This window comes from Diabrotica virgifera, chromosome 10 (assembly GCF_917563875.1).
Source record: "Diabrotica virgifera virgifera chromosome 10, PGI_DIABVI_V3a".
Lineage (NCBI taxonomy): Eukaryota > Metazoa > Arthropoda > Insecta > Coleoptera > Chrysomelidae > Diabrotica > Diabrotica virgifera.
The window spans coordinates 22657327-22682871 of record NC_065452.1 but is presented as its reverse complement, the minus strand read 5'-3'; the positions used below and the strand labels follow the sequence as shown (position 1 = coordinate 22682871).

At 33.9% G+C, this 25545-nt stretch overlaps 1 protein-coding gene across 1 annotated transcript in view; it reads left to right on the top strand.

The window, feature by feature from the left end:
- Positions 1-25545, top strand: part of LOC114329190 (sodium channel protein para) — a 285131-nt gene that overhangs the window by 180864 nt on the left and 78722 nt on the right. Inside the window, exons 12-14 of the mRNA XM_028278218.2 lie at positions 16851-17068; positions 17127-17220; positions 20226-20294. Of these exons, the coding sequence (XP_028134019.1) occupies positions 16851-17068; positions 17127-17220; positions 20226-20294 (381 nt within the window). The remainder of the gene's footprint in view (positions 1-16850; positions 17069-17126; positions 17221-20225; positions 20295-25545) is intronic.

The following is a 25545-nucleotide window of genomic DNA, read 5'->3' as shown; positions in this document are numbered from 1 at the left end:
GCAATTTTATCCTAAAAATAAAAAACAGTGAAATCAGATTTTTTTGCGTTTAACTCAGTTCAACTCTGGTCCATTTTAATATTTTTATCCAAGGTTTGTACACTGTATGTTGCTCACTTTTTTGAAGACATCTGTATCTGTTTTAAGCTTATAGTCTTATTCTAGTTAAAGTTATGAATTTTTTAAAGTACAAATTTGAAATTTATCTTATTAATCACGTTTATGTTAAAACATAGAGTACAAAGAAGTTTTCTGGAAAGTTTTAGTTACAAATGTTTTATAGAAAAAAAAAATTGCGCAACTTTTAATATAGACGTTGTACATACCCAAAATAACGCTTATTTTTCGAGATACTGGCCATGGGCGGTGAATGGCTAAGTTTGGTCTTATTTTATGTTTTCGATGGTGCGGACAATGAAAAAGAGGTTTATTTTATTTTATGTAAGGGAACATTGTCAAAATCGCAATTTTAGCCTAAAAATGAAAAAAAAATGAAGTCACGAATTTTTACGTTTAACTCGCTACAACTCTGTTCCATTTTAATATTCTTTTGTGAAATTTTTACAGCATATATTTCTCACATTTGTGAAGACGATGAGAGCAACTGTAGTCTTTCAGTCTTTTTTCATAAAAGTTATGAATTTTTAAAAATCAAAGGTGCAGATTCGTGAATTGCAAAGTTAAATCGCAAAAATTAAGTGACAAAATTTAAAATTTATCAATTTGATTACATTTATGTTAAATCATAGAATTCAAAGAAGTTTTATGGGGAGTTTTAGATTTAGATTGGTTATAGAAAAAATATGGTGCAACTTTTAATTTTAAGAAAAACATGGTTTAATTTTTTTTTATTTTTTGGGCAAAATTGCGATTTTGACAATGTTCCCCATCTAAAATTCAAAATAAACTTGATTTTCGTTTTCAGCACCATCAAAAACATAAAGTCAGACCAAAATTAGCCATTCACCACCAATGATCAGTATCTCGAAAAATTAGCGTTATTTTGGGGATTTATAACGTCGATATTAAAAGTTGCATCATTTGTTTTCTATAAAACATTTTGATCCAAAACTTTCCAGAAAACTTCTTTCTACTCATGTTTTAAAAAGAGTTCAATTTAAAATTTATATTTCAAATTTTATCAGCCAAATTTTGCGATTAAACTTTGCAATTCACGAATCTGCATCTTGTACTTTAAAAAATTCACAACTTTTACTAGAATGAGATTAAAAGCTTAAAGCAGAAACCATTGTCTTCAAAAAAGTGAGCGATATATAGTGTACAAACTTTAGAAAAAAATATCTAGTAAAACAGGCCAGAGTTGTAGCGAGCTAAACGCAAAAAAAACGTGATTTCATTTTCTTTTATTTATAGAGTAGGTACAATTGCAATTTTGACAATATTCCCCCAACTAAAATTTAAAATAAATTTCATTTGCGTTTTCATCACGGTAAAAAACATAATCTAAGACCAAAATTAATCATTCACCACCCATGGTCAGTATCTCGAAAAATAAGCGTTATATTGGGGATATTGGGGACATTAAAAGTTGCACTATTTTTTATCTATAAAAGATTTTGATCTAACTCTTACCAGAAAACTTCTTTGTACTCTCTATTTTCATAAAGGTGATTAAGACGCCAAATTTTAAACTTCGTCACACAACTTTTGCGATTAAACTTTGCAATGCACAAATCCGCACGTTTTCCTTTGAAAAATTCATAACCTTTATCAGAATAAGAATTAAAGCTTGAAACAAGTACCGCTGTCTTCAGAAATTATTTCAGAAAAAAATATTAAAATGGAACAGAGTTGTAGTGAGGTAAACGCAAAAGAACGTGATTTAATTTTTTTTTATTTTTGGGGTAAAATTGCGATTTTGACAATGTTCCCCCACATGCAATTTAAAATAAACCTCATTTTCGTTTTCAGCACCATCAAAAACATAAAGTATGACTAAAATTGGCCATACACCTCTCCGTGGTCAGTCTCTCGAGAAATAAGCGTTTTTGGGGGTGTTCCGCTCGTCTATTATAAGTATCATTTTTCCATCCTATTTTCTTAATGTGGTTTCTTCAATCGTTTACTTTCTTGTCCAAATAGTGGTATCTCTGTTTCAAGTTCTCCGTAGAATATTTCTAGAATTTCTAATCATGTATTGCATTTCGTATGGTCATTATACAAGATAGAAGATTAATAAAGTTAGAATAAAATGGAATAGAAAAGAACGTTAGATAATGTGAAAATAATCCATCCATTAAAGGGAAAATAAGCAAAAGTACTGTAGCGAAGTTAATGCACGTATTTTCAGTGGAAATCGTACATACTATGCTAATAAAAGATTGATGACATCGAAATTATTAGACAAAAGAATCAAAATGACTATCAACAGAACTTTGATTAGACCCATAGTAACCTATGGTTGTGAAACCTGGGTAATGACGAAAAAAGATGAAGCCCAACTCAGGACTTTCGAAAGAAAGATACTAAAAAAAGTATATAGTCCGGTGCAAGAGGAAGACGACACGACATGGAGAATCAGGAGAAACGACGAGAAGAGAAATGAACTGAATGAAGGTTATCACATTGTAAGATTTGTGAAAAGTCAAAGACTGACATGGCTGGGACATGGTCAGCGACAAAAAGACACGAAAACGACAAAGAAAATATTACAGTGGAAGCCGGTAGGAAGGCGGAAAAAAGGAAAGCCCAGGACGAGATGGTTGTATGACGTGGAAAACGATCTGAAAACCGTGAATATAAGACAATGGGGGAGAAGGGCCCAAGAGAGATCTGAATGGATGGACATAGCCAGACAGGAAAAGACTCATCCAGGGTTATGATGCCAAAAGAAGAAGAAGAAGCGAAGGTACTGTATAATTTTGTCAAACTGAAAAACGCGGGGAAGTGGAACCATGTTTATGTGGAAGCAAATCTTTGGAGGCTAGGAGATTCATACGAAATCTAAGAAGAGAGGACATAAATACAACAAGCTTACAAACTATTAACGTCAATGTATTTAAAAGTCACTACGCAAACGAACTACAAGATTTCAAACTTGAATATCTTCAACCAACACCCAAAAGATACCGATTCCACGGACTAGAAGTAAACATCGAAGACGACCTAATTGCCAAACTTATCAAAACCACGAATAGTGAAAGAGCTTATGGACCAGAAGGAATCCCTGCTACAGAACTTTTCAAGATGTACCTAAACGGAGATAATATACCTGAAAGCTGGAAAGAAGGATGGATTACACCAATTCATAAAAAAGGGTATAAGGCAGACTGCCAGAACTAGCGCTGTAGAAAAACCCTAGTCGAAAACGAATATGAACCACTTGAAAAAATAATGGCTACGGATAGATCAACTCATCTTTTATTTGTGGACGTGATTGAAACTTATAATACAATACCCCTATATAGATTATGGCAAGTACTGGAAAGCTCCTCTATTAATGTTATACTTGTGAAAGCAATACAACGATTCTACAATGATCTTCGATCTAAAATACAGATTAACTACAGATTTTCCGAGAATTTTAGGGTAAGTATGGGATTAAGGCAAGGCTGCAGTCCATCTCCACCACTCTTCAAAATATAAATGAATAAGGCACTAAAAAAAATGGAGAGGATCATCCTCTGGAATGGGTATACCGTTAAAAGACGACGCAACCCTATATACGTTTCATTTCGCGGACGAACAAGTAGTCATTTCACAGGACCAGAAAGATCAGCACAGCAATTCATGATGAAGCATACAAATACAAAAATATGAGCGATGGAGTGTAAATTTTAACTCAACAAAAACGAAATACATGTGTATAGGAGGGTAAACGGAGAGGTAATTTCGAAATGTTTAAAACATATCTATTTGGTGGCCAAGAAGGAAACAAATGGACACACTGAAAGAGAAATCGAAGAACGAATGTTAAAATGGAAGAAAATAATTGGTGCACTAAACTCACTACCATAAACGATTATAATTTTGAGGTGGTCAAAGAATTCAAATACCTAGGAACAACAATCACCGGTAACAACACAGGAAAACGGAAAGTTGAAATACGAATACTGGCAGGGAATAAATCTTTCTTTGCCGTTCAACATCTAATGAGGTCAAAGCTTCTCTCGAGACTTGCCAAAATCCAAATGTACAAAACCATAATACGACCAGCAGTGACATACGAAAGTGAAACATGGACATTGAGAAAGAAAGAAATTAATAAACTATTAGCATGGGAATGCAAAATTTTGCGAGTTATACAGTATGTCCCTGTAAGTTGTATCCATTTGGAAAACGTTTTTATTATTAATTTTACGAAAAAAAGTTATTCTCTATAAAAAGCTCTGCATGGTCCAAAACCTAAGATTTAACCATCAAATATCAAATTTTTTGAATATTATACAAGGTATGTCAAAAAGTTTATATTTCACTCAAGAGTAAAGTAGCTTTATTTTTCACAATACAGTACAACCTGCCATATCCGGACCTGTCATATCCGGACCTCCCCATATCCGGACGGTTCTGCGCCGTCCGGATCTACCGAAATCTACCGAGAAAGGCAGTCCTGCTGTTGGACAACGCACTAAAAGAAGAACTAAAAGATGGCGAAATAATGTATTATAGAATCGATAAAACGTGTCTATCGACGAAAGTTATTGGCGGCGTTGATTACTGGATTGTATGAAGGAGAAAACGTTTCAGAGACTATAAAAAAAGTAGTGATCTTGATATCCGGATTTTTTCATATCCGGATCGGTCTGTCGCCACATTCATCCGGATATGGCAGGTTTGACAATATTGAAAATTGCTATTATGAAAAGTTGTTTGGAATTAAAAACTGTATTCTAGTATGCAATTACATCCTTCTAATTGAAATAGCAATTTGTATAACAAGTGAGGAAAGTGCTACTTTTCCTCCCGAGAATGAAGTTTACTGCCCGACGCGTAGCGGAGGGCAGTAATCATTCAAGAGAGGAAAAGGCACTTCACTCCCATGTTATACATATGGTTTTTCCACCTTCCTCAAATTAATAACAAGTCATTTTTCATTTTTACTTAATTTATTTATGTAACTAACCAACAAAATTTATTAAAACTAACAAGTAGGTATAATATATATGTCAACTGTCAAATATAAGTCAAATTATATTAATGTAAACATTGTTAAATCAAAATAACAATTTACTGTTTTTTACCATTATGCAAAATACAGGGTGTTTTATAAATAAACGTTAAAATGTATAGATACTTACGTAATAGAAAATAGCTAGTGTACAGGGCGTCAATAAGTTATATTTCATGAATGAAATACCATGACGTCACTTTTACTTTTCGTCCCTAGGGAGGAAAAATATTTTCCTCCCTAGGGAGGAAAAGTACAACTTTGCTCCGTACAATCAGGTTCGGAAAAGTCTACTTTCGGTAGAGGTAGGTGGAAATAGCTATTTGTATAACAAGGGAGGAAAGTGTAACTTTTCCTCCCGAGAATGAAGTTTACTGCCCGACGCGTAGCGGAGGGCAGTAATCATTCAAGGGAGGAAAAGGCACTTTACTCCCATGTTATACATATGGTTTTTCCACCTTCCTCAAATAACAAGTCATTTTGTCATTTTTACTTAATTTATTTATGTAACTAACCAACAAAATTTATTAGAACTAAAACAACAAGTAGGTACAATATAACTGTCAGCTGTCAAATATAAGTCAAATTATTAATGTAAACATTGTTAAATAAAAATAACAATTTACTGTTTTTTACCATTCTGCAAAATACAGGATGTTTTATAAATAAACGTTAAAATGTATAGATACTCCGTAATAGAAAATAGATATTATACAGGGCGTCAATAAGTTATATTTCATGAATGAAATATTATGACGTCACTTTTACTTTTCCTCCCTAGGGAGGAAAAATATTTTCCTCCCTAGGGAGGAAAAGTACAACTTTGCTCCCTACAATCAGGTCCGGAAAAGTATACTTTCGGTAGAGGTAGGTGGAAAAAATTTTTTTTTGAAAAATTATGGATAACTAACATTATTTTCAGTTATTTTAATTCAGATAACTCTTTTATTATTAATTTGACGAAAAAAAGTGATTCTTAATAGAAAGTTCTGCATGGTCTAAAATCTAAAATACACTCTTTTGTCAAATTTTATCAATTTTATACGAGGTATGTCAAAAAATATGAATTTCGCTCAAGAGTAAAATACGTTTATTTTTCACAGTATCGAAAATTGTTATTATGAAAAGTTATTTAGAATTAAAAACTATGTTTCAGTATGTAATTACATCCTTCTAATTGAAATATTCTGAACTATAAAGGTACTTTACTTTTGATCTAAATTTATCTTTTTTGACATACCTCGTATAAAATTGATAAAATTTGATACAAGGTGGTTGCATTTTAAGTTTTAGATCATCCAGAACTTTTTATTAAGAATCACTTTTTTTCGTAAAATTAATAATAAAAGAGTTATCAGAATTGAAATAACTGAAAAAATAATGATAGTTATCCATAATTTCTCAAATTTTTTTTTTCTATTAGAAGGATGTAATTGCATATTAGAATATAGTTTTTAATTCCAAACAACTTTTCATAATAGCAATTTCCAATATTACGAAAAATAAAGCTACTTTACTCTTGAGTGAAATTCAAACTTTTTGACATACCTCGTATAATATTCAAAAAATTTTATATTTGATGGTTGAATCATAGGTTTTTTACCATGCAGAGCTTTTTATAAGGAATAACTTTTTTTCGTAAAATTAATAATAAAAAGTTTTCCATATGGATACAACTTACAGGGACATACTGTATATATACTCCGTCCGCTATAACTTTTCCCATGCGGTACGATTCATTTTCAATCAAATTAAGCCAAAACATAAATTGAAACGAACGTCGATGTGTATATACATTTTGTATACTGTATACTATATACTACACACATCGGCGTACGTTTCACTTTCTGTTTTGACTTAATTTGATTGAAAATGAATCCTATCGCATGGGAAAAGTTATAGCGGACGGACTATATATGGTCCCTGTAGAGACAGTTTGGCAAATGAATGGAGGAGCACATACAACAATGAATTAGAGACTCTCTTCGGGCAGAAAAATATTGTGAGATACATAAAAGCCGATAGACTAAGATAGGCAGGCCACGTGGTACGAGTGATGACGACAGACCGCAATGTGTTTTGGGAACGACCAGACGGTAGAAGATACTAAACAGCAGTCGACTGTCTACAGTATGTAGACAAGCGAAAGATATTGACGTAGGAAGCACTTCGAAGTAAAGAAAAATATAAAACCTCAATTGTGAGTACTTTCACAATTGAGGGGACCTCAATTGTGAAATTTCCCCACCACCACCAGGGGAGCTCTCAAAGAACGTCTGAAACAAGTAGTAGAGCGAAGATTAGATTGATAGGTTATCCACGTTAATCTTGATTAGCCATCAGAGGTATTTAATATCTGCTCATCAAAACTAAACAAAAATGTTTACCTTTCCCAAAGGCTAAAGAAGCAATCGAGGTAAACGCCTATCTTCAAGTTACCTCATTCAGTGTGGAAACAATGCCCTGAAAATTAGTCACAAACATAAAAGTGTCTTGATCTCCGTGGATATTGTATATGGAACTCAATATCCACTGTCAATGATAAGAATATGTTTTAACGTGTCCCTACCAAAACTTCAGTAACAACCATTCTTAATGACCTTCTTCTTCACTTAGTCGTTAACTTGACGCAAGTACCGTGATATCATGAAACTACTAGCTGATTTTTCCAATGTTCATCCAGTTCTCTCTATCTTCCGCAATTTGATCCCTGTATTGTATAGTAGATCAACCTCAACTTCTTTTTCCTTCTATCCTTCCCTGGATGGTAAGTTTTTCAAGACAATTTCTTCAAAGCACGTGTCCAAGATGACGATGAATGACGTGCACAAAAACATCAAGATGAGACTGGTGAATGCCCTTGTATTCTCAGTATTTCTATACGGGGCAGAGACTTGAGCTCTTCGTTCAAGCGAGCGCCAATAAATTGATGCCTTTGAGATGTGGTGCTGGGGAAGAATGCTGCGCATACCTTGGACAGCTCATAGGACAAACGTCTCCATTCTAAACCAACTCGATTAAAAAAAGGCTGTCCACAATATGTCTGCAGCGAACTCTGCAATTCTTCTGTCCCGTGGTTCGCAGAGGTGACGATAGTTTGGAGAGATTAATTGTTTCTGAAAACGTTCCGGGGAGAAGATCAAGAGATGGTCCGACCAAATTAAGAATTCAGTTGGAAACTCATTCTGCGAAGCTCTTAAAGCAGCTGAAGATAGAGACCAATGGAATAAAATTGTTAGGAATATTGGAAGAAATCACGATCCTCAGTAAGGCGGAAACGACAAGAGAGGGACGTGACCACAATAGCCTATTATTTGTTCTGATATTTATGTTCTTCCAATCGTCTTTTCTTTGTGTTGAGCTCGTTCATGGTATGCGTCAGCCATGGTATTCTCAGCATTTGTCTCCAGCAGCAAATCTTAAATACATCTATAATGTTTTTAACTTTATCCATAAGGGTCCAGCAATCCGATGACTATGTGAAAACTGGAAAAACTAGACTTCTTAAGTAGCGTTTAGACGCCGCGATAAATGCGGCAATATAATATGCAATATAATGCGGCAAAATAAATCGTAGCAATTTATCGTTACAATAAATTGCTACGATTTATTGACCTTTTAAAGCTTATTTAGACGCTGCGATATATTGTCGCGATTGACTATAAATTGAAACAACTCGATCGTTACAATAAATTGCTCGCATTTATCGCAGCGACTAAACCAGCGATAAATCGCTGCGATGTACCGTTTACATACAACGATAAATTGAAACCACTCGATCGTTACGATAAATTGATCGCATTTATCGCGGCGTCTAAACTCTGCCTTACCAATCTCATTTTTGTATCGATGAGCATCGATTCGATGATCGATTTTAATGATCAAAGATCCCGGAAAGGTTATTTTAAATTTGGTTCATGTGAAAAGCTTGACAAATAGGCGAAGCAATAAAGCACTAAAATCGGCCTTCCTCCGAAAAAAAAACGACAAGACGGATCTTAATAATTCTTTTTGCATCTGATTTGTGAATGCGCCAGGAAACTTTGTGACCCCTAGCCATGATTATAATATTGAAAAAGTGCATACAAAAAATGCATTCTAAAAGTGCATCTCAAACAGACAATAAAAAAAATTTATAACTCGTCAATTATCGGCGGAAATGAGTTAAATTTTGTTATTGGGGGGTTTTTGGGGTTGCTGAAAACGAATATGACGTTGGAAGTGATGTCCGGAGTACCTAATGCCCAGGGTACCTACTGTTTACCTCGTGTTCTGGAGTTTTCGGCAAGTTTATTAAAATATTAATCAAAAATCATTACTCGGGGGGGTTTTTGGGCTCGCTGAAAACGAATATGACTTTGGAAGTGCTCCCCGGAGTACGTGGTGCCCAGGGTACCTACTGTTTACCTCGGCTTCTGGAGTTTTCGGCAAATTCATTAAAAAATTAGCCAAAAATTATTACTCGCGGGTTTTTGGGGTCGCTGAAAACGAATATGACGTTGGAAGTGACCTCCGGAGTACCTGGTGCCCAGGGTGCCTACTGATTACCATAAGTTCTGGAGTTTTCGACAAACTCATTTAAAAATCATTAGTCAAATATCATTACTCGGGGGGTTTTTGGGGTCGCTGAAAACGAATATGACGTCGAAAGTGATCTCCGGAGTACCTGGTGCCCAGGGTGCGCCTACTGTTTACCTAGTGTTCTGGAGTTTTCGGCAAATTCATTAAAAAATTAGTCAAAGATCATTACTCGGAGGTTTTTGGGCTCGCTGAAAAAGAAGATGACATTGAAAATTATCTCCAGAGTACCTGGTGCCTAGGATACCTACTCTTTACGTCAACTTCTGGAATTTTCGTTATACAATCAGTCAAACCTCTAAACTTGGAAGTTATTGGATTTATCGAAAGTAAGTTTCTGAATGTTAATGGTCTTTAAGGTATATAATAGATACATATTGCAGTTGGTTTTAATGCGAATTCTTTGATTTTTGTATCATAAAAATACCTTTATTGAAAAAAGTACAATTAAATGGATGGATACGTAGATGTTTGTTTATATTTTAATATTTTCTTCTTCTTCGCTTTCCAATGGATTTATTAGACTATCTGTATTAGTACAATTTATTCCTGCACAATTTTTATATGCAACGGAGCATTTAAGGCCATGTGTCCTGCACCCACATGAATTTCCGCAGTCCGACTTGCAACTACAGAATATCAAATTCATTATACTAGGTGGACCAGGCATTTGAGTCATTTTTATGGGAATTAACGATTTATCCATTAATTCCCATCCCCAATGTGTTGGATCCAAACTGTCTTCACCTTTTCCATACATCCAACTTTGGACTTGGAAGTAAATCCTTTTCAAATCTGGGGTGAAGGCATCTACAGTAGGAAGTATTTTACCAACAGAAACTTTTTTATTTTTATAAATTGCCATTAGATACATTCTGTATCTATACGTTTCAGCCAACTGATTAGTACTGAATAGAAATTCCTCCGGTATTTTAGGTTTTCTGAAACTTATTGGAGCATTATACATCGCGAGAAGTAGTTGACAGCCATGTTCAACTACTTCTTCGATAGAAAGTGCTCTTTAAATTTTTGTGCGTGGATTTATAAGTCAGAATCCATAAGACTAGGTAAAGAATAGGTACTCTGGGCAGTAGGTACTTCGGAGATCACTTCAGATGTCATATTCGTCGTCAGCGACCCCACAAACCCCCCGAGTAATGATTTTTGACTAACTTTTTAATGAATTTGCCGAAAACTCCAGAAGACGAGGTAAACAGTAGGTACTCTGGGCACCAGGTACTCCAGAGCTCACTTACGACGTCATATTCGTTTTCAGCGACGCTAAAAACCCACCGAGTAACAAAATTGAACTCATTTCCTCCGATAACTGACGAGTTCTGAATTTTTTTTTATTGTCTGTTTGAGATGGACTTTTAAAATGCGTTTTTTGTATGCACTTTTTCAATATTATCCCATGGCTAGAGGTCACAAAGTCTTCTGGCGCATTCACAAATCAAATGCAAAAAGAATAGGGAACTTGCACTAAAAAAATTTTTTGCATAAAATTGTTAATTTATGTTTTAAAATGTTATACATATTCAAAATATTACGTCTTAACAATGAATAGTGTACGTACAACATCTGATCAAAGTTCTGCGCCTAAAATTTCCGTTTCAAACAACTTCAAAAGCGAGAGCTGGGCTCTGACGTCACAGGCCACTCTTATCGTTTGCCCGTTCGGTGGGCTATTGCATTTAATGCAGTTTGCCCATAGATAAATAATATAGTTGAAATATCTTGTTTTACTCTGTGGCAAAAATGATTTTTTCTGTGACAGGTAAAATATTAATATTTTATCTCTGTTGACATGTATCAAAAAGTTCTTTTTTATGAAATTACTTTTGTCGTTTCTTGTGTTGAAGAACAAAGAAGAAACAAGTAACTTAAAAATAAACAAAACTTTTGGTAATAAAAGTAAGCGTAACTATAAAGTATTGGTGCTACTATAGTATGCGGTCTACAGTCGGTTTCTACTATAGCTTGCGGTCTACCGAGGGATGCGGTGTAAGTATAAGCTGAGATGATAAAGATATTAACTTGTAAAATTACAATAATGATTCTTCTTATTAATGCGTAAGTATTATTAACTTTGTAAGGAAGGATTTTGTTGGCTATGTACACGTTCTATCGGTACGTCTGCTAATCACCATAATCTTTTCTCAGAAGGCTTTGAACACAATAACGAAAAGCTCCAGTAGGTACTAATAAACATTACAATAAAATATAATCTTTATCATAATGCAAATTACACCGTAATCTTTTCCAAGATATACGAAATCCTTCGATTAGAGGTAGGTAGATCAAACCCACGTGGTAAATCTTATACTATAATATAATGGTACCAAACTATTGTTATAAACGGTTTAAACATGCTTATTAATAACTCTTACTTATTTGCCTTGACACCTCGCATTTCTCCAATAGAATAGCTTTCACTACTTTTTATAAAAGTTGCCACCATGAAGACATCAACGGTAGGTAAGTTAGTCAGATTAGCCTTTTGAAAAACCCTCGTCCATCATATTATGCGTTTTAAACTCTTTACAAAGTAGCACTCAACTTTATCAATTTCAGTGTAAAACTAAGCTGATTGGGGAACTACTTATTACAATATATAAGGTGAACATAAATAATACCTAGGAATTTTTTATTAAAGACGATTAAAATGTAATATACCCGTGATACCTACCCTAATCGCGTTGTTTCCGACTAGCTAGTCCGGTTGACCGTGGCCCGTGACGTCGAACCAATAGCAGAACGTTCAAGAGCCTCCTAAGATATTTGAATTTTATAGCATTTTCAAAGCGTAGTAATTAGCGTACGGGTTAAAAATATTTGTTTTTTTTTCGCATGCAAGCGTTTTAAGATCATGTTACCTTATGTTTTTTAATATCATTTGAATATTTAAAAATTTATGCAAGTTCCCTATTTCGGAGGTTCAGTGCTTTATTGCTTCGACTAAAACAGTACCTATAAACGTGTCCATTTTCATGAACTTACTGTGTCATTATTTTAAATTTTAACTTATCAACTGAACTACCAAATCACATTGTGGCATAAAAATTGACATGTTTACATTACCTCGGATAGTTAAGTCACTCTATAGAAGTAGAAGTAGTTTAGTAGTGCCAGTAGAAATCAATAGTTTTATTGATGTAGTTATAGAATAAATATTTATTTTTCTCGATTCATTAATTGTGTAGAATATTAACACGTGGCACAATGTATTAAATTGTCGTGAAAAAATAAATTGAACTTTATTTTGTATTGAGAGAGACTATCTAAGCATACTTATTTACTTTTAACGGGTCTATGACATTTGATTTGGTTCTACTATATAGCCGAAATACAGTATGAGGCAAAATAAACAGCACTGAAATTAATATTGAAATGTATATGATTATTTAGATATCTAGTATACATGATATAGCCTTACAAACATTATTCACGACAACGCACGTTCCCGATAAAACAGATGTTAAAGATGCCATCTGGCCAGTGGCGGACCTACGGGGAAGGAAAATAAGGAAATTTCCCCCCTAACAAGGTCCAAAATTAAAGAAAAAAATTGTTCACACAAAAAAATATATTAGCTAACATGAAACCGAAACCTCAGAAAGACAAATTCAATACAATAAACACTCTAGTTAGGAAAATTGAGGGAACTTAATGCATATAAGTTATTATGTCTTTTATGTAATCTGAATTTATCTTTTTTATGTCTTTTGATTATTTTTTCATTGGAAGTTCCCCTCTAAGGCAAATTTCCCTCCCAATGCAAATTTCTAGCTCCGCCACTGCCTCTGGCACGAAAAAATCTTTAATTCTAATCCGCAATTCCGAAATGGCAGACGGTGGATCTGTCTGACTCCTTCAGTATTCCCCATATGTACGCATCTGGTTGGCGTTAGTTCTGGTGAGATTTGCCTACGAATGCATGAAAAAAAGCACGAACAATTCAGTGTCTTTCAGAGAAATAAATATTGTTTGAGGATGATATGGCGAAAAAAATAGTTATTAGCAAGTATGAAGGCAGAACCAACAGTTTTTAAAATTTTATTGACGAAATGGCAAAGAACCGAATTTTCTATACTTCAGCTTTCTCCCTACCAACGCAAACTAAACCCTACTGAATGTGAGCTCTCAAGTGAAATTTCTGTAAGTAGAACAAATAGCAATATAAAATATAGAAACTACATTTCTTATACATACTATATCATTACTATAATATTTTTTTGGATTCTGTAAACTTGTTCCATACATAGTTAGTACATAGTCCATATAATATAACTCTCTCAGTGCCAAATAAAGTGTAAAACAAAGTACCTATTAAAAAATAATAATTTGCTGGTACAAGGATTATTCTGTAAATTATATTAGTAAAATATGTTAGTAAATATTCGTAAAAAAACTAAAATATAAAGTACCTCGGCACTTATTTATAGGCAACTTATAGTCCGGGAAAATTTTGTTGGCCCGACCAGATTTTTTATATTTTTTATTTTAGGTTTTTTTAGTTCATTCGAAGCAAAAAAGGTCTCTTGTAATTTTTTCTAAATTTGATCGTTATAAATAACTTAGAACTGACGAAAGAAAACGAAAAATGACGATTTTCAAGTTTCATATGGAGACTCAACTAGATCTCCCTCCTTTATATCTAATTATAAAGGGGAGGAGATGATGGGATATTATAGACTGCGAACAAACCTGAGGAACCAACCGGTCATACCAGGATATACTAACGTCATAATTGAAATTAGGGATACTCAATGGATGATAATTCCCAACAATTTGGTACCCAGATATAGGCCTTAAGTACCTCTTCAAGTGGACATCAGCCCATGGCTATAGGCCACATCATGGTACAGAGGCAACTATGGTACAGAGAAGGGTCGAAAACTGGAGAAGGGTCGGGCGCAGAAATATTCGGTCGTGATGGAAATTTAAACATTTCTATTCCACTAGAATATTTTAGGCAGATATTTTTGCAATATTTGCCAACATAACAGTGTCACATCGATATGGGCTCCAGAGGTCACCGGGGAATATACGACAATGAAAGAGCTATGCACTTTCCAGAAAAGGAGCAGCTACAAAATACTTAGGTCCAGAGCCGGACGTAAGTGTGCCAAAAAGCATCGTCCCCGAACGGAAAAAACCTGGATCCGAAGGCAACATAACTCTTACTGGGAAAATATACCCGGTCAAACACATGGCAAAATATATTTTAAATGGACATATACAAATAGGCTTGAAGTACTGCGGAAAACAAGTAAGAATCAGCCCAGAGTCATAACAGGCCAGTCAAGTGACACCTGTATACATTAGGATTGTTTGATTGTTTCATGGAAACTTGAGCTGCAGACTTTGTAGCAAAGAATCTGAAACAGCCAACCATATATTGCATGACTGCAAGGTATTAGATCGCAGGCGGCAAATACTATTTGAAGACAACCAAGTGACTTCGGAAATATATACACATTTAAGCCTTTAGGCTAGTACGGTGTTTCAGAATCCTGGAATGGGTATCACAAGAAAGTGGAAGTTGTGCAATAAAGTACGATTTATAACAGAGAGCTTCCAGAAAAAAGCGGGATAATCCACATGGATCCTATCCAGTATATTTAACTTATTTTGTCGACAGGGCAAGATTATGAAATGTTATTCAGATCTCATAGTTTTGTTTAATGGGATTCAGGTGCCATATTGAATCGGTCAAACTGCAGTTTTAAAAACGGCTGATTTTGAAAAGCTGATACTTTGAAGGTCTGAAACTCCGAAACAATTTATTTGTGAGTCTTGGAGCAATAAAAATGTTTTACCTGCATGACTACAGCTATCTATCTCTGCAGAATTTTAGCAAATTTAACTGAAACTTCTTCTATACAGGCTGTTTCATTGGGAAACGGAAATACTTGAATGGTGAATAAAGGTCAGTGAGTCGGTTCTAGATATACTACATTTATTGCCTCGCCGATTTTTATAACCGAGTTACAGGGTGTTTTATCGATTTTGTCCATTTCTTTCTGGACCCATAACTTTAGACCACCTTGTATATTTTTTTGGTATTTGGTACACGTATGTCTCATTTTGGAATCCAAACCACCCAACTACAAATCACAAGAAAAATCCCGGTCCGGACTAAAAAAATATAAATTATTTGTGACCTTGAAACCACATCTTATAGAATGAAATTTTAAAAATCCAATCCAAAAATTTGCACATTGTGCTAGTTTAATGGTTCGCTTTAATTTTTTGCGCAGCAAAGTTAATGTCTTTAATTTTGAAATTAAATATGTGCATATATTGAAATTTTAAAAAACTCTCGATATTAAAAAGCAGGTAATATTAGCATTTAATAATAAATTTTTAAAATTAATGAATAAACACTCGTTTTAAAAATAATCAATACTTATTTACTGCATTTAAACGACCCACTTACTGATCACAACAAAAATCCAGGTTCGGATTAACAAAAAAATATAAAGTAATTGTCACCTTGAAACAACACCCTGTATATTAAAGTTTTCAAAATCCGTTTACACATTTAAAAAGTGCACAAAAACTAAGTTTAATGGTTCGTTTCATTTTTTTTTTTTCAAAGACAATTTAATGAAATTAATTTTGAAATTATATCGAAATTTTTGATCTCAGAGTTCCTAAAATAAGATAATCAATAATGGATGAGATAAGCGCCTAGGTACATTTTATATCGGAATAACGCTAATATTCACAAATAATAAATTCATAAAATTGATCTCAACTTTAAAGAGGGGTAGATCGTCACCTGTATTTAAAGTCCGTAAGAATAATCATATTTTTGCGGTCATCTGATGATAAGGGGAAGCGTCGTTCAGTTGATATGCCCCACATTATTTGTGAGGAAAACAAACTGAACAGCGCATGACCATCGATGACCATGGATTATGTCAACGCAAGACCTCTTACTAAAAATTTACAGAATACTCTCGTGTAACAAATAATTAAGTTTTTATCTAATTAAATAATATTCTTACAACTCTCCTATACGAGTGAAAAACTAATACCTTCATTAAGATCTGTATCATCATTATAAAGATCATGTGCACACTTTTTGTTATCACATTGATTTTTTTTGTTTGGTACAACTCTCAATTTTGGTCAGGTTCACGTCATTCATCATACACTTCGCACGCATCACGAATATCTTACACCTCTCATGGAGATCTGTTGTGTGGTTTGGGTGGTACCGCTAAAGTAATGACAAAAGAAAGCCAACTCAGGAACCGATCGCTCAGAACTGGTCCTCCGCCAGCAGCTACAGCTACGACCACGCCCAACAACTATACTGAGTATAATCATAGAGCACACCGAGGAGATTACGTAAGGAAACAATGATTTTGTAGGCTTGATTCAATTGTAAACTGTATTTTTCTGTTAGGATGGACCAACAAGCCAGATGGAAGGGAAAATAAAGCATTTAGACAATCCATTTATTGATAATAACCAAAGACAAACCGTAGTGGATATGAAAGGTAAGTCTCTTTGTAATTTATAGTTTATTATGTTTATAATATTGAATAACAAGTAACGAACCTTACTTACTGTACTTAGTCCTAAGCCTTCCCTAAAACCTTTAGGTGTACGGCTGGTGGAGTTGAATTTTGCATTGTTGTCTCCATGCTTTCCGACTCCATCTAGCCACATAACACTTAGTCTTCCTCTTTTCATAGTCTCTCATTCGACATTCTACACACTTGCCCGAACCATCTAAGTTGTCCCTCTACTATTTTTTCATTAATTGGTTCTAGTTTTAGGTTTTGTCTGATTGTTTCGTTATGAATTTAGTCAGGCCTCTTTCTTTTTGCTATTTTCCTCAGGAACCTCATTTCGATAGCATTGACTCTGGAATTTTGTCTACCCGTCAATATCCATGTCTCGTTGCTATACATGATTGTTGTCCTAACTACTGATCTAACGACTGCCGTTTTTACCTTGAAAGGTATCTCTTTTTTCCTCAAATATGTTGTTTTCATAGTGTTAAATGGAGGATGGCTTTAGAAGAATGGGCCGGTGGAGTAACAGTAGCTGGTAGGAAAATCTCCAATTAAAGATTTTCTGATGACACTACACTTATAGCAGCAAAAAAGCAAGAAATGTTTGATCTCCTGCGAAGATTTGAGTACGAAAGCAATAAAGTTGGTCTGAAAATCAATAAAGCTAAGACAAAAATAATGGTGGTCGACAGATTCGACACTATTCAACTGACTAACATGTTACAGGAATACCAGATAGTAAATACATTTGTCTATCTCGGGTCTAGTATAATTGACGATGGTTACTGTGAAGCAGAAGTTCGGAGACGTATTGGTATGGCAAAAAATGCGATGAGTTGCCTAACTAAAGTTTGGAAAGACAGATCTATCTCTCAAAATATCAAGATGAGACTGGTGAATGCCCTTGTATTCTTAATATTTCTATACGCGGCAGAGACTTGGACTCTTCGCACACGCGAGCGCCAAAAAATTGATGCCTTTGAGATGTGGTGCTGGAGAAGAATGCTGCGCATACCTTGGACAGCTCATGGGACAAAAGTTTCCATTCTAAACCAACTCGAAATTAAAAAAGGCTGTCCACAATATGTCTGCAGCGAACTCTGCAATTCTTCTGTCACGTGGTTCGCAGAGGTGACGATAGTTTGGAGAGATTAATTGTTTCTGGAAACGTTCCGGGGAGAAGATCAAGAGGACGGTCACCAACTAAATGGTCCGACCAAATTAGGAATTCAGCTGGAAACTCATTCTACGAAACTGTTAGAGTAGTAGCTGAAGATAGAGACCAACGGAAAAAAATTGTTAAGAATATGGGAAGGAAACACGATCCTCAGTAATGGGGAAACGACAAGTGAGAGAGATAGTGTTAAATAAGCTTCATGTTCGTCTCATTCTCTCGTTTATTTCTATGTCTAGATTTCCATTTGATTCAATAATTACTCCTAGGTATTTAAAATATTCGAACTTCTCTAGTTGTTTCCCGTTTATTTATATTGCGTGTGTTTTCCTCGTATTTGAAATTATCATTGTTTTTGTTTTCTCTGTATTTATTTTAGTATTTATGTTTCGTGATAGTTCTCCTTCTAGGATTTCAAGATTGTTCTGTAAGTCTTCTCTGTTTTCTACTATCAATACCATCTCGTCTGCAAATAGTAGCTCCGATAGTTAAGTATGTTCCACTTGCCAGTATCCTAATGTTAATTTTCTCATTCTTCTCTTGGCTTTCTTTATTGCTTCATCCAGTAACAGTGAGAATAGCAGTGGACTCAACACTCATCCCTGTTTGACGCCTTGACTTGTAGTAAATTCTCTCGATTCCTTGTTATTGGTTCTTACGATATTTGTATTATTTTTGTACATATCCTTTATTAGTTCTATTATGTTCCTGTCAACTCCCCTTTCCTTCAGTGTCTTCCATATGTCCTGTCTTCGTATTCTGTCAAACGCTTTTTCCAGGTCGATGAAGCCAATATGTATCTCTTTGTTCTTATTGATTACCTTCTCACTTACTTGTTTTATTGTGAATTGCGTGCTTCTGTCCTTACTGAATCCACACTGTGTATCTTCCATAGTTGTTTCTATTCGGGTTTTTATTCTTGTCTCTATTGCGAATACCTTTCCAGGGATACTTGATATGGTGATACCTCGGTAATTATTACAGTTTCTCTTGTCTCCCTGTTTGTGTATTGGTAATAGAATGTCTTTCTTCCAACCGTTTGGTATTCCTGCTCTATTTATGATATCATTCATTAGTTCTTTCATTCTGTCCATTCCCTCTATTCCCATGAATTTTATCATTTCCGGGTTGATATGATCCTTGCCTGGTGCTTTGACTAATTTTACTCTTTCTATTGCTTTTTCTAATTCCTCTCTTGCTATGGATTCCACTTGTTGTTCTTCATTCATTTCTTGTATCTCCACTATGTTGTGCATGTCTACATGTGTTAGCTCTTTGAAATGTTCTGTCCATCTTTCCATTATTTGATCTCTTCTGTTAGTACGTTTCCATTATTGTCTTTTATCCTGTGCTCTTTCTTTTGTCTGAGTTGATTTAATGCGCCATAGAAAGTTTTTGGGTTTCCCTATAATTTTTTGTCATTTTTAGTCCAAACCTCTCCCACGACCTTTCCTTTCCTGCTTTCACCGCTATTTTAACCTCTGTCCTTTTTTATTTATATGCCTCGTAATCTTCCGGGTGCTTTGTACTTAGGTATCTCTTCCATTTGTCTTTTTTGTTCTTTATGTTCTTTCGTATTTCGTCCGTACATCATTCAGTTCTCCTCATGTTAGTATTATTTGCTATTTTTGCCTTCCCGTCAGTTTCTTCACCTTCTACGGTTATGCTGGTTTTGAGATATTCCTATTTTTCTTCTATATTATTGTTTGCCCTAACTTTCTGGATATTATCTCATTTTTCTTGGAATTTCTTCTTATATTTCTTTTAGGGAAAGAAGTTAGGGAACTTATTAATCTATAAATGTTTTTAGATGTGATGGTACTGAACGACATCATTGAACAAGCAGCTGGTAGGCAAAGCGGCGCGAGTGATCATGGAGGTAAGTGTATTCAATTTCCCTACCATCAACACTCCCACAGAATATTCCCACACCATCGCAATTTGCTTAAATTAGTACTAATTCCTTGTAACGCACTGATTGAATTCTTTATGTGTTGTTTTGAATAAAAGACTAATACCTATTTATATTTACTACAATTTATACTTAATGGAGGAAATTAACAAGTGTTTCATACTTTAGGTAAATAAAATTGAATTATCTAACAATATTTGGCACAACCCCTGTTGTATTGGAGCACCAAATTTGGTAGAGTTTTATAGAATCATTATAGCAATGGACACATTTTTTATCTTTTTACTCGTACCATAATTTATAGTACAGTATATTTCATTAATCTCGTAATGGGAACTGATCAGCTATAAAATCGTATAAATGATTGTTTTGGCATATTACACCTTTGTTTAAAATCTCATAGAATCTCTTATAAAAAAATATCACAGGGCAAATGTACCTAAAACCGATTTTTTGACTTATATTCCTTTACTTTTAACGTGAAGTAAAAACTACTTTGTGTAATTGGTATAAAATTGAATTAAGAATTGAAATTCTAAAAAATCCAAATGGACATTTATATTTACAGTCCACACAACTCTTAAATTTATAATAATTTCACATATGTACCGGGTGTCCCAATAAGAATGGCTCTCGGCCATATCTCAGGAACCGTTTATAGTAGAGCTTTGAAATAAAAATTTTTACAACAAAAGTTGCCTCAGGAAAAGTCTGGAAATTATTTTCATAATTGTGGGACCACCGCTAGAGGGCGTAATTGAATATCAAAAATTAAAAAATCTAAATTTTACAAAATTTTCCTAATGAAGGGGCACTGGAAATCCGATCGTCTTATTCTTCATAAAATTCTACGCATATTTGATTTGACAAGTTTAGGTGTACCTTTGGAAATAAGAGGTGGGGGTGAGTGGGAACCTTGTTATGAAAAATTGGCTGTGAGTCCGGTTCTGCTTAATAAAATTTTGCAAACTTGGTCTTGTTGAAGACAGATCTTTTTCGTCAATGTAAAAGTTATGATTTCGAACCAACTTACTGAGTAATATGCCAGCTAGAAGGCGTTATTTAATTTTTTTCAGAAATCTAGTGTTCCTTGGAAAATATTAAATACAAACATGCATTTTTAATACCATATTACAAAATTAGATAAAATTAGCAACAGAATAGCGAAAACCGCATGTTAATACCTTTTTCCTATCTCGAGAGATCTTACAAAACGTGTAAATTTAAAAACATAACTGTTACTGTCACCGGTAAACGAAATTCATTAAAAGTAGTGTGCTACGGAAACAACAAAGAAACATTTTCCAGCTGTCAACGTATATTAGGTCTTTTCAACGCTTCTCATTTGTTTCGAGCCTCGTTCATATCTCGTATATTAATATTATACACGGATTATACGGCATATGACAGAGGCTCGAAACAAATGAGAAGCGTTGAAAAGCCCTATTAGAAAGAAATAAAAACAACTATTTAGTGATGATATAAACTTTCAAATTTTTGCCCATCATTTTCGTTGCAAACATTTACTCTTTCAAGAGTAGATTGAACAGCAGTCTAAATTTCTGCTCTCGATATGCTTTGAATGGCGTTTAGTATTCTCTGGATAATGTATTCTAGAGTAGTGTATGATGGGCAACAATTTGAATATTTAGGTCGTCACTAAGTAGTTCTTTTTGTTCTGTGTTATATTTAATTTTAATATTATTGTTTCTCTTTATATTGTTGTTTTAATTAATTATATTTTTATACGTTGACATCTGGAAAATGTTATTTTGTTTTTTTCCACAGCACACTACTTTTCATTAACTTACGATAGTAACAGTTATGTATAAAATTTACACGTTTCTCGAGATATCTTGAGACAGAAAAAAGGTATCGACATGCGGTTTTCGCTATTCTATTGCTAATTTAATCTAATTTTATAAAGTATAATTAAAAATGCATACTTGTATTTAATATTTTCCAAAGAAAACTAGATTTCTGAAAAAAATTAAATAACGCCTCCCACCTGGCTTATTGCTTATTAGGATGGTTCAAAATTATCACGATTACATTGAAGAAAAAGATCTGTCTTCAACAAGACCCAGTTTTCAAAATTTGATTTAGCAGAACCGGACTTACAGCCATTTTTTCGTAACAAGGTTCCCACTCACCCCCACCTCTTATTTGCAAAGGTAGAGTTAAACTTGTTAAATCAAATATGCGCAGAACTTGATGAACAATACAATAATCGGATTTCCAGTGCCCCTTCATTAGGAGAATTTTGTAAAATTTAGATTTTTTTATTTTGATATTCAATTACGCCCTCTAGCGGTGGACCCACAATTATGAAAATAATTTCCAGGCTTTTCCTGAGGCAACTTTTGTCATTCCTGAGGCAACTTTTGTCATAAAATTTTTTATTTCAAAGCTCTACTATAAACGGTTCCTGAGATATGGCCGAGAGCCATTCTTATTGGGACACCCGGTACATTGTACATGCTTTATTTGTACATCTACATTATAAATATGTGAAAATGATGCGACTTGAAGTCGATGACTAGACTTAGGCAAATTTGAATGATTGTGTCAAAACCTTAAAAGTAATACATGTCATATTGGAAAGAAAACTTTCCAAACATTTTCCAACAACCATGGAAATAGCTATTTGTATAACAAGGGAGGAAAGTGCTACTTTTTCTCCCGAGAATGAAGTTTACTGCCCGACGCGTAGCGGAGGGCAGTAATCATTCAACGGAGGAAAAGGCACTTTACTCCCATGTTATACATATGGTTTTTCCACCTTCCTCAAATAACAAGTCATTTTTTCATTTTTACTTAATTTATTTATGTAACTAACCAACAAAATTTATTAGAACTAAAACTAACAAGTAGGTACAATATAACTGTCAACTGTCAAATATAAGTCAAATTATTAATGTAAGCAAATTAATATTAAATCAAAATAACAATTTAATGTTTTTTACCATCCTGCAAAATACAGAGTGTTTTATAAATAAACGTTAAAATGTATAGATACTTATGTAATAGAAAACAGATATTGTACAGGGCGTCAATAAGTTATATTTCGTGAATGAAATACCATGACGTCACTTTTACTTTTCCTCCCTAGGGAGGAAAAGTACAACTTTGCTCCCTACAATCAGGTCCGGAAAAGTATACTTTCGGTAGAGGTAGGTGAAAAAAAACATTGGTTACCAGGTTCTTTCTGAAGTGGTTCAAGTAGTAGCTTGGACATTTTCCGAACCAAGCAATTTAGAGCCCTATTATGGTGAATTTGAAAGATGCCCCAGTTACATCGGTTGATGTCGAAAGAAGTTTTTCTATGTACTAAGATAGAAGCCATATGTTTCTGTTAGAAAAAAAACAGCATTTGATAATTGTGTTGTTACCACAATTCGAAATAATATCATTTTAGTTAAAATACTTAAATATTTAATTACATAAGCTTAGCTTATAAAATACATACACGTGTTAGTTAATACAACATGTGAAGATATTTTAAATATTTTTGTATATTAAAAAATGTTGTAAATATTTTTTATTACATGCATATTTTCTAGATAAACTTGCATATTTTTGGGTAAAATACTGCATATTTATGCGCATATTTCATACCTTTTTATTTGCATATTTGCCTAAGTTTATCGATGACAATGGATTGCTTCTAGAACCATGTGTATACTCTACTTTAACATTATTATGCATCGTATAGTGATGCATATAGGACGTTAAAGTAGAGTATTCGCGTGTTTCTGGAAGCAATCCATTGTCATCGACTTTAAGTCGCATTATTTTCACATATTTATAATGTAGATTGAACATTTAATCCAACCACTGGAACCACTGTTTGTTTGGTTTGGCCGCTGGATAGCAAGGACAATGAGTTCACTGAAGATGGACTGATAAGTCCGAAAACATTTTGAACAATCAATGTAATCCATTTGGATTTTTAAAATATTTTAATTCTTAATTAAATTTTAAACCAATTACACAAAGGAGTTTTTACTTCACGTTAAGTTATTTAACTAGATGATATACAACGAACCCTCGGGAACTATCCCGTTTTAATTTATATTCCTTTATTTTAAATGTCATCTAATAATAATGCAAATGGTGTAAGCATAATATATTGAGCATATTAGGGAATATTTTATATTCCTTTTACAAATAAAAGGCAGATATAGAGCACGGTTCTTTATTCTATCTTGCTTAAGTACTTTCGTTCTCAGAGCTTCTTCAGGGACATCTGAATTAAGCAAAAAACACTTTTGTAGTAAAATAAAAAGTAGCAAAACTTCGACAAAACTCAAAGCTGATGTTTAATAAAAAATATAACATATACTTGCTTCGTCAAAAAATAGGAGCAAATCCAGCACATCCAAGAATGTCATAACATTCATATACAATAATTATAAAAATAACAGACACAAGATAAAGGAACAAACAGTTTAAAATAAATATTCTCGATTCTACATTATGGGCAATGGTAGGAGATAGGATAGCTCCTGGTCATTAGAACTTAATGGAAATGTTCAAAGCGATATCTGACATATGACAATGAATCGCTTATTGTATAAAGGGAATAAATTCACAGCAGTACGAATTAAAAATAGATATTATACATTTTGTTAAACTTTTTTGGGAAATTTTTATCTGTAACCATACGCGAAATATCGCAGAATAAAATTTTTATTAAGTGTATAAAGGGAACTAGTCCAGGACTAGTTACCTTTATACAACAATTCTCGTCGTGCTACCATCGTTTTTGTCATTTTGTTTACAGAGTTGTTTATTTTATTACTTCGGTTAGCTGTAACACGTGTGTGCATTAGTAGTTTTGCTGATAAACAATATCCATTAGCATCATGTGTGATATCTCTGATACAAGTAGTAAAAGTATTAAATTGGGAAGAGAAACCCTGAAAAATATAAGAATAATGTATACTCGTATAAGTAATATATTATTCAAGTAAGACTGGAGTTATAACAGCATTAGAGTTCATAGATGGAGTTATTTCATCCAAATTTAATTTGTCAAAAAAGAAAATGTTGCAGCTACTTCGTTTCCAAATAAAATGGCTTACGAATAATTCAGTCAATATTTGTACTCTTCGAGCTCCCTAGTGGGAAAGTTTTGGGGTAGTTCTGATTTCTTTCATTATATACCTATGTATTTTGGGCTGCTGAATCCGAATATGAGGTTTGCGGACAAAAT